Source organism: Mustela nigripes, chromosome 2 (assembly GCF_022355385.1).
Source record: "Mustela nigripes isolate SB6536 chromosome 2, MUSNIG.SB6536, whole genome shotgun sequence".
Taxonomy (NCBI): Eukaryota; Metazoa; Chordata; class Mammalia; order Carnivora; family Mustelidae; genus Mustela; species Mustela nigripes.
Window position 1 is genome coordinate 14,098,170 of NC_081558.1, and position 19,409 is coordinate 14,117,578.

A 19,409-nucleotide genomic window follows, 5' to 3' on the forward strand; every position below is an offset into this window, starting at 1 on the left:
GGAGCCTGACATGGGACTCAATCCCAGGATTCTGGGATCATGATGCGAGCCAAAGGCAGACGCTGAACTGACTGAGCCACCCAGGCATCCCCAGGCCACTTCTTATTAGCATTGATGCCTCACACACAGATGCAAGAAATGTACACAGGATGTTCGAGGTGGCATGGCCTGTAATTGTGGAAACTTGGAAGCCACTTAAATATTCCAGTGTAGCAAAATATGTAAATCCACGGCAGCTCATGTCTGAGATGGAGTACTGGGCTCCAGGGAAAAGGGAAGGAAAGAGATCTACATGGAACAATCTAGCTAGACCTCTTCAACAATGACTGAGTAGAGAAAACAAGCTGAAGGATACAGTTGATGTACAAAGAATACTGTGTTTTCTCAGGTCTGCACGGGTGTGTGTGCTGTTTACAGTGCTTACGGGTGAAGTCTGGGGATGAGATCTAGACGGGGTTTCCTCAGACTTGATCTGTATGGATTTTTAAAATATGCTGCATTTTTTAAAAAGATTTTATTTATTTATTTATTTGATAGAGATCACAAGTAGGCAGAGAGGCAGGCAGAGAGGCAGGCAGAGAGAGAGGAGGAAGCAGGCTCCCCGCTGAGCAGAGAGCCTGATGCGGGGCTCCATCCCAGGACCCTGAGATCATGACCTGAGCCGAAGGCAGAGGTTTAAGCCACTGAGTTACCCAGGCACCTCAATATGCTGCTTTAATGTTTTTTTTTTTAAGATTTTATTTATTTATTTGATAGAGATCACAAGTAGGCAGAGAGGGGGCAGGGGAAGCAGGCTCCCTGCCGAGCAGAGAGCCCATTATGGGGCTCAATCCCAGGACCCTGGGATCATGACCTGAGCCAAAGGCAGAGGCTTAACCCACTGAGCCACCCAGGCACCCCAGCTTTAATGTCTTTAAATATTAATTAATTCTAGCATCTCTGTTGTTTCTGGGCATATTTCTAGTAATTGATTTTTCTCCTCATTATGGGTCTTAATTTTCTGCTTCTTTGCTTCTCCGGTGAATTTTGGTTTAATGCCAGACCTAGTGGATTTTACCTTGTGGCCCACCGGTTACTTTTTAATTTCCTCTGCGTGTTCTTGAGCTTTGTTCTGGGATACAATAAAGTTGCTGGAAATAGTTTGATCCTTTCCAGCCTTGCTGTTAAGTTTTGCGAGGCAGGACCAGAATAGTCCTTTATTCTGGGGCTAATTTTTCCCCCCTTCCTTAAGAAGTTTTTCCACTCTGACTGGGAGGAACACGAAGTATTTACACCCTGTGTGAACTCTGAGGGTTTTTCCCTCTGCTGCTTTCAAGTAGCTCTGTCCCTGGTCTCGCACCTATATATGCCCATTAGTTCTCAGACCCTCAACAGATCTCCGCATTACTGAGCTCTTCCCTCCCCTTCCCCTTAGCTGTCTTCTTTCCAGAATTCCACTCTGCAAACTGTAGCCTTCTTACCCTTTCTAGAACCCCAGCTTTAACTCCTCAAGGTCAGAAAAGTGTTATTTTACACGCTTTGTCTATTTTTTTCCCCAGTTGTTCCAGATCGGGGGCGAGGGGCATAAAAATCTGATTCCTGAGGTTCCATTTTAGCCAGAAGAAATTTCTTTTTTTTTTTTTTAAGATTTTATTTATTTATTTGACACAGAGAGAGAGAGATCACAAGTAGGCAGAGAGGCAGGCAGAGAGAGAGGAGGATGCAGGCTCCCCGCTGAGCAGAGAGCCCGATGTGGGGCTCGATCCCAAGACCCTGGGATCATGACCTGAGCTGAAGGCAGAGGCTTAACCCACTGAGCCACCCAGGTGCCCCAGCCAGAAGAAATTCCTTTGATTTTTTCTTTTTAAAGGAAGCACATACATGTTTTATTTATTTATTTATTTATTTATTTTTATTTATTTTTTTTTTTAAGATTTTATTTATTTACTTGACAGAGAGAAATCACAAGTAGATGGAGAGGCAGGCAGAGAGAGAGAGAGGAGGAAGCAGGCTCCCTGCTGAGCAGAGAGCCCGATGTGGGCCTCGATCCCAGGACCCTGAGATCATGACCTGAGCCGAAGGCAGCGGCTTAACCCACTGAGCCACCCAGGCGCCCTACATGTTTTAAAATATAGTTTAAGTTAACATCTTTGGAGCCATTTTTAGGCACTATGCCTTTTATGTATATTGTTTTATTTTTCCTCCCTGTGACAGGGGTACTGCTGTTAATCCCATTTACAGATGAGAAAACAGAGGCACAGAGTAGGTGAATGACTTGCCCAAGGTCACCCAGCCAGTGAGTGGTAGGAAGAAAGAACAAAGGTGGTTACCTGGCTCTGGAGGCTGTGACTCCTACCTTCCACCATCCATGCAGTTAAGAGCTACTTTTTTCTCTCTTTTCTTTGTTTACTGAGATGAAATTTACATACTATAAAAGTAACTGTTTTAAAATGAACAATTCAGTGGCATTTAGTACGTTCACAATGTTGTCCAACCACCACCTCTATCCAGTTCCAGAACGTTTCTGTCACCCCAAAGGAAATCCCATCTCCATCAGTAGCCACTCCCTATGCTGCCTTCTCCAGTGCCTGACAACCTCTAGTTCCCTTTCTGTGTCTATGGATTTGGCTGTTCTGGACATTTCATGTACATGAAATCATACACTGTGTGGCCTTCTGTATCTGGCTTCTTTCACTCAGTACACTGTTTTCATGGTTCATCCATATCATAGCATGAATCAGGGCTCCATTCCTTTCCATGGCTGAATAATATTCAATCATGTGGCTAGATTGCATTTAATTTATTTATGCTTTTATCCACTGATGGGCGCTTGGGCTGTCTCTGTCTCTTCATTATTGTGCATAGTGAGGAGTTACTTTTTAAATTTATCTTAAAAGGTTGTTCAAATAATATCTACACCTATCGTGGGGCTCAAACTCATGACCTTGAGATCAAGAGTCACATGCCCTTCTGACTAAGTCAGCCTGGCAACCCAGGAACTACTTTTGAATGTAAGAATGGATGAAAAGAAAAGAGAGGGTTCAAGGTAGCAGCTAGTCCAAACCCACATTTATAGTTGAGGAAAGTGGGCACTTAGGTCTACATTTTGCCTAGTCTACGCTTGAGCTGGTCAATTGTTCAGCCAATATTCACGAGCACCTGCTCTGTGTATGTCCTGTCCTGGGGCAAGGACACCACCTTATGGGGCTAGAAGTGCTTCTCAGGAGGCTGAGACATGAAGGCTAAGGAGAGAGTCCACTGACCGGAAAGTGAGGGGAAGAGTGTTCCACACAGCGAGAACAGCCAGTGCAAAGGTCCTGAGGCAGGTGTGAATCTGGTGTGCGGGAGGCTATGTGGGGAGGCTGAAGGAGGTGAACCAGGGAGGGGGGATGACGGGAGAGGAGGGCAAGGAAGTTGGCAATGTCCTGCTCCCACAGGGCCTCATAGACCATGGTGGGGAGTTAGGATTTTTATTCTGAATGTGGCAGGAGGCAAAAACAGAGTGGGAGCCGAGGAAGGGTAGGATGTGATTTTTGATTCTGCCTTGGGAGGCAAGAGGTTGGGGCAGTGTGGGGTGGGAGACCACGGGGCTTGGGTCTCCAAATCAATTTGCCAAACAAAACTTAGGGTACCCCAAACCCTCCTACGCTGTTGGTGGGAATGCAAGCTGGTGCAGCCACTCTGGAAAATAGTATGGAGGTTCCTCAAAAAGTTGAAAATAGAGCTACCCTACAACCCAGCAATCGCACTACTGGGTATTTACCCTAAAGATACAAACATAGTGATCCGAAGGGGCTCGTGCACCCGAATGTTTATAGCAGCAATGTCCACAATAACCAAACTATGGGAAGAACCTAGATGTCCATCAACAGATGAATAGATAAAGAAGATTGGATATATAAAAAAATACATATACATACATACAGTGGAATACTATGCAGCCATCAAAAACAAAATCTTGCCATTTGCAACAACGTGGATGGAACTAGAGAGTATTATGCTGAGCAAAATAAGTCAATCAGAGAAAGACAATTATCATATGATCTCTCTGATATAACGAATTTGAGAGGCAGAGCGGGGGACTGTGGGGTGTAGGGAAGGACAAACTGGAAACAAGATGGGATCAGGAGGGAGACAAACCATAAGAGATTCTTAATCTCACGAAACAAACTCAGGGTTGCTGGGGGGTCATGCGGGGAGGGACAGGGTGGCTGGCTGATGGACATTGGGGAGGGTATGTGCTATGGTGAGTGCTGTGAAATGTGTAAGCCTGATGATTCACAGACCTGTACCCCTGGGGCAAATAATACATCATATGTTCATTAAAAAAAAACTTGGTGGGGGGGCGCCTGGGTGGCTCAGTGGGTTAAAGCCTCTGCCTTCAGCTCAGGTCATGATCCCAGTGTCCTGGGATCGAGCCCCACGTCGGGCTCTCTGCTCAGCGGAGAGCCTGCTTCCTTTCCTCTTGCTCTGCCTGCCTCTCTGCCTAATTGCGATCTCTGTCTGTCAAATAAATAAATAAAATCTTAAAAAAAAAAAACTTGGGGTACCCCATAAATCCCACGGGTGGATCTCTCTGATATCCACCAGGGTAGCATTTTCAAATCACTGAGTGAGATCTGGGAGTTCTATGAAACAGCCCTACTGATAATTATTACTCGGAGTATTCACTTTACTATGAAGAATGCTCAAGGAGAAGAGGGTCCGTCCATGCTTGTGTGGTCATTTGAAACCCTCACTCCAGGCCCACGGCACGCAGCAAGCCAGTGAGCGTTTATGAATCGGTGGAAATGGAAACAGGGATCCCAGATGTAAAGCCTTCTAGGGGATTCCACTGGCAAGCCCCCTTGCCTGCTTCATCTCCAGGTGCCCACACCCTTTACAGAATGTCCACCCTGATCCCACTGCACAGTCCAGGAAGGTGAGGCTTAGATGAGAGGGGAACGTGCAGAGTAAAAATACTGATGACAGAGAAATCATTGTAACCATTTACAAAGTTTCTCTTAAGGTATGTTTTAAATGTCTTGAAATTGACTTCACAGACAATGTCACCCCCCTCGCCTCCCAGCCACGTGCCTCAGCAGCGGTCTGCAGCCCACCCGGGCACCAGTGTTTGCCCTCATCGGTCTGGCCATGAGATTTCCTGGGGGGCTGGGCTCTTTCTGATCATGCACATCATTGGGCTTTGTGACAAGAATGGGGTCCCAGTTCCCTGTGTTGGCGTTTGAGACTCCCCCCACACATACACCTCATCCCACCTACCCTCCAGGTGTCCTTGTCTCCAAGTGACCTTGATGCACTTTCTTGGGGAAGTAATTTGGAATGATCTGTCCATAAGGAGGTGCCTGCCTTGCCAAGTGTTGGCTACTTTCCAGCCACTGCGGTCAAATGAGCATGACGTTGGGACAGCGTGGATAGCAAGGTCAAGGCAACCAGATAAAGAAATCCTGAAGCCACTTAAGGAGATGCGGGAACTCACCTGCAGTGAATTAATTCAGTGAGGCCAAGCGCGTGCAAAAAAACCTTTGCCTGGGACCCATCCATAGAACCTTCCCATGACATCCACCAGCAGTAGCATTTTCAAGGCAGTACATGAGACTGGAGAATGAAAGGAGACAATCCTGCCAATAATCGTTATTCAGAGTATTAATTTTACTGTGAAAAATACTCAGCGTTTCATGTTGAGCCAAAACCTTCATCGCCAAAAACCTTCATCTCCCTGCCCCTGGGTCCTGGGAGTGGAGGGATCACTGTTCCTACTGTGCCTTGGGCCGTCTGGGGAAAGAGACCTGGTCCTAGGCTCTACCCACAGGGAATAAAGAAGTGGACACTTGCTGGACCACATGGAGAATCCAAGGAAAGAAAGCATCAATATTTCCCCCAGAAAGGGGCACATGTAGCCCAGTTTTGTGCACAATTTGTGATGTTTCTAAGCCACCTCATGCTCAAGGTCCTTAGGGGGTCCCTAAGGAGGTAGATCCCTCTGTAAACACATTCTGTGAGACCCTGCTATGTAGCAAGCACCAAATCTATAAATAATTCTCTTTTTAAAAAAAGATTTTTATTTATTTATTTGACAGAGATCACAAGTAGGCAGAGAGAGAGAGGAGGAAGCAGGCTCCCAGCGGAACAGAGAGCCCGATGCAGGGCTCGATCCCAAGACCCTGGGATCATGACCTGAGCTGAAGGCAAAGGATTTAACCCACTGAGCCACCGAGGCACCCCTATAAATAATTCTTAACAGGTGTAACGAAGAGGAAAGTGTAATGACAACAGCAAAAACAAATGTGGTAATGGTAGCCAATATTAGTTGAGCACTTGCTATGTGCCGGGCATGGCTTAGAATTCTTTGTATGAACTTGTTCATTTAATTCTTACAGCTACCTTATGAATTAAGTACTTTTTTGTCCTGATTTTATGGATGAGGAAGCTGAGGCTCAGAGAGGTTAAGTAACTTGCCCAAGGTCACACAGCATTCAAACTGGGCTGCTTAGCTCTGAAGACTGCAGAGTTATGCTGCTGCCCGTGGAGATGTGGAGAGAGTTTGAGATTGGGGGGGAGGGGAAGTGGGGGGAGGGAGGAGCTTTGGGGCAGACCAGTCCCAAAGGGCACCTTCCCTTCTACTCTGCACACTGAGTCAGGAGCCCCACCTGGTTTCTGAGGATGGGTCAGTGTATCCCCTGGGAGCTTATTCACCTTGCAGCCCTTGCCTAATGCCACAACACTCTTATCTCCTCTCCCTTCCAGGAGCTGGAGAAGCTCGGGCTTGGTGACAGTGTGGACCTGCACGTGTATGAGATTCCCGTCGAGTACCAGACGGTCCAGAGGCTCATCCCTGCCCTGTGGGAGAAGCACAGCCCACAGGTGAGTGGGGCGAAGGCAGGTGCTCCCTCATCAGGACCCGCAGGTGGGCACCCCACACATGGATGATTTGTTAGTGGCTTTGTTCCTGCTTCATTCGTGTGCCTGATGACATGGCCTCGTCCCCCAAAAGGGCCATACTTTCCTGGGTTACCTGTGGATGTCCGGGAGGAAAGCAAACATTTGGGACCTCCCATAGCCTGGCTCTGTCCCACTGGACAGTCAGTTTCAGTCATGACATGTTTGGCTATATGTGACAGTCAAAACACACCTTAGCTCAGCTTAAACGCCAGCATTGTATGCTTCAGGTATAGCTTGATCCAGGCACTCTCCCAGTGCTATCAGCATTCCCTCCTGGCCATTCAGCTTTGCTTTGCTCTTCATTTTTGCTTTGGCAAAGACAGATGGCTGCTGGGTGATACCCTCCCAACTGAGCCCCTCAGCGGAAGGAGAACAACCTCCCTCTTGATAATTTCCCAGAGTCCATGGTTGATTCTCACTGGTGCACCTGGGTCCCACACCAGTCCCTGAACCAAGCACTACGGCTGGGGGGTTCGAGGAAGGACGAAATGCTCTCATTTATGAGGCCTGGTCACATGCCTACTTTGGTGGCCAGGAAGTGGCATCACCTCCGTCCAAACCTAGTTGAAGGAGAAGGGGGACTTGGGAGTTCCACAAAGGGAGCATGAGAATGGCAGGGAACTGGCTCTTGCCAGATATGGTGGAATGGAAAAGCAGGAGCTACATCCTCCCACCACAGATACATGCGACCAGCCCAGACAATGGACTTGGAGAGCCCCAGGGGGTCAGGAGTGAAAGTTGCCTGGGAAGTTGGGGGGGGTGCTGGCCTCTCTGATGGGTGGGGTACTGGTGGCCTGTGGGGGCCGCGCCCAGCTTCCCAGCTAGCCTGCCCTTCTGGATTTTCCAGGGTCAACCTCTGGAAACCTCCTTCCTCAGGAGCTCTTCTGTCGGGTCTCAAATGGAATCCGTCCCTTTGTAGAGGGCGACCTGGAGGCTTAGTGAGATGTCCCTGAAGCCTCTGTGAGAGGGCATTTTCCTCTCTGTCTGTGCCCTCTGGCCTCTTTCTAGTTAAACAAACAAAATTACCCTAAAGGATGAACCTGTTGTTTCTTTTTAAAGATTTTATTTATTTGACAGACAGAGATCACAGGTGGGCAGAGAGGCAGGCAGAGAGAGGGGGGGGGGGAAGCAGGCTCCCCGCTGAGCAGAGAGCCCGATGGGGGGGCCAGATCCCAGGACCCCAGGACCATGACCTGAGCCAAAGGCAGAGACTTTAACCCACTGAACACCCAGGCGCCCCTGAACATGTTTTTGTTTGTTCGTTCCTTTGTTTGTTTGTTTTGTTTGTTTGTTTTTAATTTCCGTGCCCGAGAGTCAGCCCTGGTGAGTCACCAGGCACCACGGTTACGGCTGTCACTCACACGCGCAGGTGCCCATACGCACGCGCGGTTGAAAGCAGTCCACGTGGACGCGGTTCCTGGGTCTGCTGTAGCAGACGCTGTAGACACTTAGAACAGCAGAAATGGGTTCTCCCATTCCTGGAGGCCGGAAGTCCACGATCCGGGCCTCAGCAGCGGCACCCCTGCCCGCCTGGTCTCCTCCAGCTTCTGGGGGCTCCACGTTCCTTGGCTTGTAGCGGGGTCTCTCGCGTGTCTGCGTCTGCGGTCACACGGACTTCCCCCACGTGTCTCTGCCTTTGCTTCCTGCATCTCTGAAGGACACACGTCAGTGGATTTGGGACCCACCCACACAATGCATGGGGGTCTCCTCCCGTGATCCTTTACTTTTTTGCGTCTGTGAAAAACCCTTTTTCCAAATAAGGTCTCGGTCACGGTTTCCTGGCAGTGGAACAGGGACAGTTTTTTTTGGTTTGTTTTTGTTTTTTGGCGGGGGGAGGGTTGGTATGAGGGGAGTATCACCATTCAGCTCATTATACTACAGCTGCTTTTTTTGTTTTCATGTTCCCCGATTCTGTTTATGGAGCACCAGGTGTGGGCCGTCCAGTCAGTGAATGAACTTTGTAACTCCAGAGAGTTCCATTCTGCACCGGAGTGGCCCCCTAGACGTTAGCACGCCATTCCCTAGGACCCTTTAAATGTCCCACTAGGAACCTTTTAAAAATGTCAGAATAAATGGGTGAAATAAATTTTAATAATATTTTCAGTCGGGGCGCCTGGGTGGCTCAGTTGTTAAGTGACTGCCTTTGGCTGAGGTCAAGTTCTCAGGGTCCTAAGATCAAGCCCCTCATCGGGCTCTCTGCTCAGTGATTCCCCCTCTCTCTCTGCCTACTTGTGATCTCTGTCTGTCTGTCAAATAAATAAATAAAATCTTTTTTAAAAATATAAATTAAAAAATTATCTCGACCATAATCAACTTTAAAAGAGTTATTATGGAGATATCTTACGTTCCTTTGTGTATGTAGGTGCCCAGCCTCCAGAACCTGGTGTGTGTTCCACACTGATGTCACATCTCAGTTCATACCAGCCACATTTTCAGTGCCCACTAGCCATGTGCCCCCCCCCCCAACCACGGCCACCTAGAATGCTCCTCAGCCCCTACTTTAAATGTCTACATATATAAATGTTTACGTTTGTATCGCCCTTTCTGTGCGTAAGCATATACACAATTAATAGTTGAAATTCAACTGTATTCTTTGAGGTCTTCTGCCTTTTATAAATATTTTATCATGAGCATCTTAATTACCTGGTCATGAAAGTCTCCCTTACGTTATTCCTTTTTGTTTTTTTGTTTTGTTTTGTTTTCAAATTAAATTCAATTAGCCAATGTACAGTACTTCATTAGTTTCAGATGTAGTGCTCAATAACTTATCTCCCTGTCGTCATTGTAACAGCTGGGCAATTTTTAGTAATGAATATAACTGTTTTTCCATTATTGAGCCTGTGTTTTCGGTTTGTTTTTGTTTTTTTTTTTGTCATTTTTAGAAAAAACACTGAAGTGACAACTGACAGATTATTACCTCTTTGCAGTCAAATGCTCTGCCACTTAGCTATATCCCCAGATTATGACCTCTTGGAACGTAGGTTAGATTCCTTGAGGTTACACCTTGTCTTGGGTATTTGGCAATATGTCTTGAAGACCCTTCCTTACAGAACTGCTTTTGGGGAGCACCTGGGAGGCTCAGTCGGTTAAGCATCTGCCTTCAGCTCAGGTCATAATCTCAGGGTCTTGGGTTCGAACCCCACATTGGACTCCCTGGGGAGTCTGCTTCTCCTTCTCCTTCTTCCCCTCCCACCACTCATGCTCTCTCTCTCTCTCCCTCTGTCTCAAATAAATAAATAAAATCTTAAAAAGAAAAAAAAAACTGCTTTTGGCACGTTAACAGCTACCTGGTAGCTCCTAATTTATTAGCCAGCCCCCTGGTAGTGGCCAATGAGGTGGTTTCTGGTGTTGGCTCGGGGTAACACAGCTGCAATGAACATCCTGGCATGTTGCACATCCGGGCATGTTTTCTGGGCAGACCTTTCAGTGGGGTGACTGTATGATCTCTTCCTGCAGCCGGGGGCCAGAAACAATGTGACCCTGGGCAGAGCCCCGGGGAGGATGCTGTCATTGTCTTGGTCTGGGGTAGGGGGAATGGGACCCACAGTCTCATGGCCAAACCCAGTTAAGCCCTGCCCGTCTGTCTGCAGCTCGTGGTGCATGTGGGGGTGTCGGGCATGGCGACCACGGTCACACTGGAGAAGTGCGGGCATAACAAGGGCTACAAGGGGCTGGACAACTGTCGCTTCTGCCCTGGCTCCCAGTGCTGCGTGGAGGACGGCCCGGAAAGCATTGATTCCATCATCGACATGGACGCTGTCTGTAAGAGGGTCACGACGCTGGGCCTGGATGTGTCTGTGACCATTTCACAGGATGCCGGCAGGTAGGGCTCCTGGGGGTGAGTGTGAGTGGTGGTTTCCCTCGTCTACTGGCCCAGGCTAGCAATGGGCAAGCCAAGTGTGTTGACTTTGGCCTCTGTGGGCCGAGCACTCACCAGTCATGAGCCTCGGAATAAGTATATGCTCCAAGAGGTCCCACTCATTCTGCTTCCAAGGCTCATGATGTGTGGGTCTGCCCATGTGGCCTCACCCAAGTCCTGGCTTCTGCTGCGTGGGCACTGCCCCAGCCACCTCTCTGGTGGTCCTCCTGCCCCTCTGCCCGGGCCTAGACAGTCCTCCCCCTCTAAGCATTTGGTTTTTGTGGTAGTTTTCTGTGGCTGTCATGACAAAGCCCATCAACTTGGTCGCTTAGGACAACCAAGATTCATGCTCTTCTAGTTCTGGAGGCTAAAAGTCCAAAGCCAAGTCCAAAGTCCAGATCCTTCTGTTGGCAACATTTACTCCTTCTGGAGGCTCTGAGGGAGACTGTTCCCAGCTTTTTGGTGGCTGCTGGTAACACTGGGTGTTCCTTGGCTTGGGGCTGTGTCACCCCAATCTCTGCCTCCATCTCCCCATGACCTTCTTCCCTGCGTGCATGTGTTCACGTGGCCTGCTTCCGAGGACCCCGTTGCTGGATTTAGGACCCACCCAAGTCCGGCAGGATGTCATCTTAACTAATTATATCTGCAAGACCCTTGTATCCAAATAAGGTCGCATCTTAAGGTTCAGGGTAAACATTATTTTGAGGAAGAAATAGCCTCTTACAAGTCTTTTACACATTTAAATCAGATGGTATCCTAGAATAAAATCCCAATCTATCTCCAGCACCCACAGGGCATGTGTGGTTTGGCCCTTGCCACCTCTCCCCGCTCATCTACCTTTGCTCTCCCTGCCCCTACTGCACACCAGTCCCACCAACCAGCCTCCTCTGGCACGCTCATTCTAGCCTCAGGGCCTTTGCTCATGCTGTGGCCGCTGCTCAGAACTCATCTCCCTTTGATAAGGCGTCTTTCAGGCCTTAGCTCCAACAGGTGGCCTTCTTGGCGGGGGGGTCTCCTCAACCCCCTAGACCAAGTTGAGTCCTCTCTGTTCTGGGTCTTGTCAGCACGAGTGTCTCCGTTTCTCAGCACTTTGTATACTTCTCCAGCCCAAAGGCGGCAGGTGGCAGATTCAGTTGACTGAATGGAGTAACCGAATTCGCCACCATTCTGTTTTTAAAACTAATTCTAAATTGCACAGATAATTCTGGAATATCTTCTCATATGTTCCCATCGTGAAAAATTCTCTCGCCTTCTCTCCTTCTCCCCAGCAATCCCTCTATTAGATCTGAGACTTAATTGTAAAACATCCTACACCTTTCCATAGACAACTAACCCTTGGACAGTGTGGGGGGAGGGGTGCTGACCATCCCCCTGTGTAATTGAAAATTGTGTAACATTTGACTCCCCATCCCCCAAATTTAGCTACTAATAGCCCGCTGCTGACCGGAAACTTACCAGTCACATAAACAGTGGGTTAATATATATTGTGTTGGTTGTATGTGTTCTGTACTGTATTCTTAGTCAGCCTGAGAAAAGAAAATGTTATTAAGAAAATCATGAGGAGAGGCACCTGGCTGGCTCAGTCGTAGAGTGTGCAACTCTTGATCTCTGTGAGTTTGAGCCCAGTGCGGAGCATAGTGCTTACGTTAAGAAAAAAAAAAAATCATAAGGAGATGAAAGCAGCCACGTATGCATTGGCTGATGAATGGATAAGATGTGAGATATATCTGTATAGAGATACAGACACACACACATAGGAATATTACTCAGCAAACAAAAAGAATGAAATCCAGCTGTTTGCAGCAACACAGACAGAGCTAGAGACTATTATGCTAAGTGAAATAAACCAGAGAAAGATAAAGACCCTGTGATTTAGTCATGCGTGGAATTTAAGAAACAGAACAAACAAGCCGAGGAGAAAAGAGAGAGAGAAACCAAAAAACATTTTCTTTCTTTATTCGACACATAGAGCCCAAGTAGACAGAGTGGCAGGCAGAGGGAAGGGGAGAAGACGACTCCCCACGGAGCAGGGATGTCCCGCGCAGGGCTCCATCCCAGGACCCTGGGATCACGACCTGAGCGCATCAAGAAATAGATGGTTAGCTATAGAGAACAAACTGCGGTTTACCAGCGGGGAGTGAGGGAAATAGGTGGTGGCCATGAAGGAGGGGGACTTCTCATGCTGAGAGGCCGGTGATGGATGGACGTGTTGAATCACTATATCACACGCTGAAACTAATAGGACACTGTAGGGGCGCCTGGGCGGCTCAGTGGGTTAAGTGTCTGCCTTCGGTTCAGGTCATGATCCCGGGGTCCTGGGATCGAGCCCCACATCGGACTCCCAGCTCAGCGGGGAGCCTGCTTCCCCCTCTCCCCCCTGCTCATGATCTCTCTCTCAAATAGATAAATAAAATCTTTTAAAAAATAATAGAACACTGTATATGAACTGGAATTAAAATAAAAACTTAAAGGAGAAAATCATGAGAAGATACATTTACAGTACTGTCTTCTGTTTCTTGAAAACAGTCCTTGAAGACGTGGGTCCTTGTAGTTCGAACCCATGTTCAAGGGTCAGCTGCCTAGGGAACGCTTGGAGTGCTGCTTTAGGATTCTGTCCTAATTTGCTCTGCTTTTCTGTGGATAAAGTGACAGGAGGTGCCTTTTCCTGAGAGCCCCCTTCCTCAGTTTCACTCGCGGGCACCCAACACGGGTCTTGGCGGAATCTGTGCTCCCCTCCGGGGCCTACTGCATGCTTTGCAAACGGCTACATGGTACTCATTCCTCGGTGTGGCTATGTGTCAAGCCACACCTCTCTCTGTAGACAAGTCATGTTGTGCCCCAGCCCCTTCGTTATGCTCTAAGAAAACACCACCGACCGGGCAGCTTATAAGCACCCAAGAGTGATGGCTTACAGTTTCGGAGGCTGGGAAGTTCAAGATCATGGCGCCAGCCTGGCCACGTTCTGCTGAAGGCCTCCTTCTAGGTTGCAGACTGCTGACTTCTTGCTGCATCCGCACGTGGCAGGAGGAGGAGGACAGCCCTCTGGGATGTCTTTTATAAGGGCACTCGTGCCATTCGTGAGGGCTCTCGCTTCCCAAGGGCCTTGCCTCTTAATTCCATCCCATGGGGAGCTGGGATTTCAACACTGAATTTGAGGAGGGACATGCAGACCCCAGCAGGTTGCTTCTTATTCTGCCTTTATACTTAGCCGTGCAGCGAATACCTTCTTCATCTGTCTTGTGCCCTCCTGCAGATGGCTTCTGAAGGTAGATTCTCCAAAACCAGCAAGAACCTGTCATCCAACCCAGGCCTTTGCCATGTTCCTAGTCTGCCCAATCCTCCCCCTGGGGCAACTAGCTGTATCCCACTCCCTCCTTGGTCCCATACACACCAGCACTCCGAGTTACCAGATTTGTTCATTTTTGCCAACCTGGAGAGCCAGGGTGGGGAGGGTAGGGGGGACAAGCATATTCCGTCTTGTAGATTTCTGGCGAGGTTGGGGGTCTGGATGGAGGCTGTCCCATTACTGACTCTCTGACCCCATTTTGGTCTTCCTCCTGCCCCTGATGCCCTGAAACTCAGGTACCTCTGTGACTTCACCTACTACACCTCGCTGTACCAGAGTCATGGCCGCTCAGCCTTTGTTCACGTGCCCCCCCTGGGCAAGCCCTACAATGCAGACCAGCTGGGCAGGGCGCTGCGGGCCATCATCGAGGAGATGCTGGATGTCCTGGAGCAGTCAGAAGGCAAAATCAGCTGTCGCCACAAACACTGAGAGCCTCTTGGGCCTCCCAAGATCTCGTCCTACTAGAGACCCCGGGAGGGATGTCCACCCTCCTGGCCAAGGAGGATCAGCGCATCAGCTGGGGATCTGATTTGGATCAATATTCCAACTTACACACTTCCTCTTCCTTCTCCACGAAAGGGCTGGTCGCCTGGAAGGAGGGGGCTGAAAATTTTTTTCTCTATTTCCCTTTGCATCTGGGGACACAGCCCCAGCGGCTGGGAAGCTGGTGGCTTCTGATCTCTGCAGGGAATCCCGATCAGGTGGGTCTTTGCTCTTGAGCCCTCAGCTGGGGCCACCTGCTCACCTGCTTTTCTAAGTCCCTGATGAAGGGATTCTGGAGTTCCCTCCGTCCATGACTGGTTTTTCCCAAACTTAAAACCTCCTTGAAGAGTCTTTGCCCTGAACCACATCCCAACAGTCTGGATGGCCCCAGAAAGGGCTGCCTTGGGATATGGCTGGGGCTTTTTTTTTCTTCTCTTTCTTATCCTCTTTTTTAAAAACAATAGTGCTAGTTTGGGCACAGAGGAATTTATATTCCCTTTGGTTAAAAGGTGGGATTTCCTGGACAGCAACGTGTCTTTTCTTTTTCCTGGGATGCAGCCCTGTTTTGCCTCTTTCTCTGAAAACAGGACCCACGTCTTTGTATTGGAGCTGACATCGAGTTCCCTTTCCTCAGAGCCAGTGGGGCCTTTAGCCAGGCCGTGGGAGGGAGGTGGGGGAGAGGGGGGTGGAAGCTGCTGCCCCAGGTGGTTAAAAAGGTGAGCTGACCCTTTTGACGCTGTACCGTTGGGGACTCTGGAGCAGGGGTGGGAAAACAGCCCTTGTCATTTTGACCTTGCACATGACTTTTTTTTTTTTTTAAATATGTAAAAATCTGTAGCAGCTGCAAACCCACCCCACATGTGACCCAGAGTTTTGCAGGCTTGGTGCTGGCGACCAGCTCTTGTTCTCCTTAAGTGGGGGTGGGGAGGCACAGAATGGGGCCCGGGGGCTGGAGTTTGCTGGTCTCCATGTGTGCTGGCGTGTTTGAGCAGGAGGGTGGTGGAGTAGCCAGTGGGCTTCTGTATAGATGGTTCTGGAGACGGGCCCAGGACTCAGGAGTAAATTTTGATCTCACTCCCTGGCAACTTCGAACTTAGCAACCAGGGATGAGAGGAACGTCCCCCAGGAGGCCACTGAACTCAGCGGGACCTTGATATCCGTCAGAGGAAACGAATGACAACAGCAGCCGTGCTGCCAACTGAGGAAAACACACATTTTGGAAGTGTTCTCCTATTTGGGGGGTGGGGTGGGAGGAAGACGGGTTTTTATAATTTCCCGAAGTGCGAGGTGTGCTGGAGTCTGATGCGGGTTGGATCTTGTCAGTGTTACCCAGCATGCAGTTCTTCCTAAAACAGATGTGATGCTTGTTCTGTTTCGTTTTCTTAAACACTCACCTTCTTGGCCTCTTGTTCTCATGGCCAGGGGAGTTCCTGCCTCGGCTGAGCGGCTGTGCCGCTTGGGAACCAGGTGGACGGGTTTCTGAGTTCAATGCATTTTCTGGATCCTGGGTTTTCTCTGGAGGGGAAAGTGGCTCCAGGTGGGTGACTCGGGGCCTGCACTTGGCAGTGAGAGTGGCCTGTGGCTGGCAGGTTGAACTGATTGGGACTCTGCCCTTCCCTGCATGCCAGCCCACCGTCTGCCAGAAATGCCCTGTTTACATCCCCCAGCTGAGATTGTCATCTCCTGAGAAATCTGCTGTGTAGGGTTCTGTGAGCAGAAATTGTGGCCGTTCTGGATGTGGGGAGCTCGGGAAGATACCCCCAGAGGTCTCATTGAGAACATGAGGCTTCATCTAGCTCTGTTCCCCAGAGGTCTGATCTGCAGGGGTGTGAAGGAGGAAACGAATTCGGGCAGGATGAGGAGGGAAAAGTGGGGGAACCTGGAGATGAGCCAGGCCTCAGCTTAGCTGGGTACCCACTAGAACCCGCACACACCATCCCCAAACTCCACATTTTCGTCTTTCCTTTGTCTTCATTTTGCCTCTCTGTTTAAAGCACCATGTGATTCAGAAATTTAGAAGTATAACTTATTGTCTGATCATGTGTTGAGTGTATGTGTGTCATTTTTGTGTTTCTGCAATGGTTTTAGGTTTTCTCATCAAGTCAAGCTGGAATCCTGTCCTCGTCCACGACGCAGAGCATTTCGCTCATTCTCATTTAATCACACCACCATTAAACACTTCACTCACTTACTGCCAGCTTTTTTTTTTTTTTAACTGTGATTTTCCACTTTAAAAATTGGAAAAATGTTTCTTCTTTTGGGCAAACTCATCTGTTCTCTCCATGGTGTGTCTGTCTGCATTCACTGGGTCTCCGACTGAAATGTCTCCCCGTGAGAAGGGAGAACCTAGGCCCATTCTTGCCCCCTTGTTCTTTGCAGAGTCTCAGGCGGAGGCGGGCACAGAACAGGGCAGAGGGATGGGGCTGTGAAGTGGGTGTGGCTTGGCAGGGTGTGGAGGGGAGAGATGCTGAATGGTTAGGCGGCAGGTGTTCTAGGAAGAAGAATGGGCAGAGGGATGTGGTGGGAAGGCTGCTGGGGGAATTTCTTGTAAGAAAGCGGAGTGGGGGCCTCCCCCTGGCCCCCCGTGGGGGTAGCCGAGGCTGGGGGAGCGGGGCAGCAATGGTCATCTGGGTGTCTGGTGGTCACGTCTCCTTTATGATGTCAGACCCTCTACACCTGATACCTTTCTTCCTCTCTCGGCCCCTTCGGCTCCCCCTTTGCTTACTGAAAAGAAGGCCAGTGGTAGGGACATGATCTCGTAGCTTGAAAAAGAAGTAAGGAGACGTTAGTAAGAAGGAAAGGTGGGAAGAAGCAGGAATTGGAGTTGGTGGACTGGGTTTGTGCCACCTGGGCCACATGGTCCAGTCAAGGAACAGCCAAGGTCCCTTGGTCATGGGGAGAGACAAGAGCAGGTGGGGGACAGAAATCATGGCTTCCCAAGAGGCCTTTGAGGGATCGTCTGATTGCAGTGGTTTTGGCAAGGAAAGTCGTTTTCAGCCGCCTTGCTCTTGACTGGCATAGTGACTTCTAGAACAGAAAAGGCTCGACCAGGGGGATGGCTGGAAAAGGAGATTCAGGATGCCTTTTTTTGTCTTAGAAGTTTCTGCCAGGAAGCCAGGCCAGCTGGGGTGTGTGTGTGTGTGTGTGTGTGTGTGTCTGCTCCCATGCCTGTGTGCCCTAGGGTGGGGGTGGGGGGCGACTGGGCCAGGGAGGGGAGCTGCGCCTGGAAATCCGCCCACTGCCCTGGCCTCTTTTCTGCTGCCACTGTCTAGACTGTTGACCTTTGACCTCTCCTCCCCTTGGAGTGTTTAAACCCCAAAGTCCCCTTTGCGGGGACAAAGCCCCATTCTTCTCCTCGGGCTCCAGCCTCCGAGGCAGCCTGCAGCCGGTGTGGGGCGCTGGTGGTCCCTGTGGGCAGAGCCTGGACACTCATTCCCAGGTGGCTCCCGGAGGCCACAAATCCCACCGTATCCAGCAGACCGAAGAGGGCTTTTGGTTTTATATCCCAGATGAAATTTCCCTTCCCAGGCACAAGTGCCTCATAAGGGCCTCGGGCTGCTGGCCAGGAGGGAGAGCATCTCTATTTTTGCAGCAGGGAAGGGAGGTCCAGCCCTGAGCTCCCCTGGCCATTTTTCCTCCCTTCCCACTCCCCTCCCCCACCCCAGGCCTTATTTTCAGCTGCCCTGAGACCCACAGAAGTGCCTGCCTCTCCAGTAAGCTTGGGACTCAGAGAAAGGTGAGCTGGGAAAGAGAGAAGAAACCCCAGGCCGGGGGGTTCTGGTCCCCCCAGGGCCCAGCCCAGGGTCACCAGAGCCATTTATAGAGCTGGGGGTCTTGGGTGAGTGACTTCTGAGGCTGTCACAGTTTGTCCCTAGCGAATCCCAGAGAAAGCCAGTTTGGAATTGGGCTCTCTGCTCCCAAGGCCTGTGGCGTCCCCAGGGACCAGGGAAGCCACATCTGGGTCTTGGGAAGCAGAGCTGGCTTTCTGCCCACCCTGGGGGGACCTGGCACGCTTCTGGGGCTCCCTTAACATCTCAGGTTTCTAGCTCATCCTAAATGTCTCTTTAGGAAAAGCCTTTCCTACCTAAGGTAACTGGGTTTTCTGTCCCCCCAGGTGGGCCTGGCCCCTGAGCCCCGGGGTGGCCTCTCCCTGACCCCCAGAGTTCCCTATGAGTGCCTTGTCTGAAACTGTCCTGTCTGGGAGCCCAGGCTGGGGAAGGGTCTGCCATGACTTTGCTGGGGGCTGGGCTCTGGAAGGTCCCAAACTTGACACCCCAGGAAGCAAATAAAACAGTTGAAATATGTGATTTCTTGTGTGTCTTTGTGAGAGGTTAGTGTCCACTGGGGTCCCCCTCCGCCCGACGGCCTGAATGGGCGGAATGGGGGCCCTGATTCACTGGGATTTCTGTCACTGGTATATGACCTGGGGCTCAGTCTGTGGCCAATGTTATGATTGCACTGAGTTAAGAATGATAAGGTTTCTGTATGAATGAGGAGAGGATTTCTGTACTGAACAGTCTCCCTTCCACAACCCAGAGCCTTTGTTCTGATGCACAGAGAGGCTGAGTAACTTCCTGCAGTCACACAGCAAGCTGGTGGGGTGCTGGGATTTAAATCATGATTATTTAGACCTCCAGCTTGTGCCAAGTTCCCACTCACAACCCTGGGGTGGCGGGGGCAGGTTCCGTTACCCCCTTTTACAGACAGGGAAACTGAGGCTCTGCCAGGTGAAGACTCTTGTCCTACGTGTCATGGCCAGGTTGTGGAGAGGCAGGGAACCCGCCAGGTTCTCTGGAGCTA

At 49.9% G+C, this 19,409-nt stretch overlaps 1 protein-coding gene across 2 annotated transcripts in view; it reads left to right on the plus strand.

Annotated features, from left to right (window-relative positions):
• PGPEP1 (pyroglutamyl-peptidase I) overlaps nt 1-16,801 on the plus strand; it is a 28,371-nt gene extending 11,570 nt beyond the window's left edge. Inside the window, exons 3-6 of one of the 2 annotated variants that reach the window (XR_009402343.1) lie at nt 6,727-6,843; nt 10,512-10,744; nt 14,363-14,827; nt 16,698-16,801. Coding sequence is in view for 1 of the 2 variants with exons in the window: in XM_059389437.1 (XP_059245420.1) it covers nt 6,727-6,843; nt 10,512-10,744; nt 14,363-14,555 (543 nt within the window). In the remaining variant the exon portion in view is untranslated. Of the gene's footprint in view, nt 1-6,726; nt 6,844-10,511; nt 10,745-14,362 lie in introns of both variants that reach the window. The other variant, XM_059389437.1, reaches the window with a different exon arrangement.
• The last annotated feature ends 2,608 nt before the right edge of the window (nt 16,802-19,409 follow it).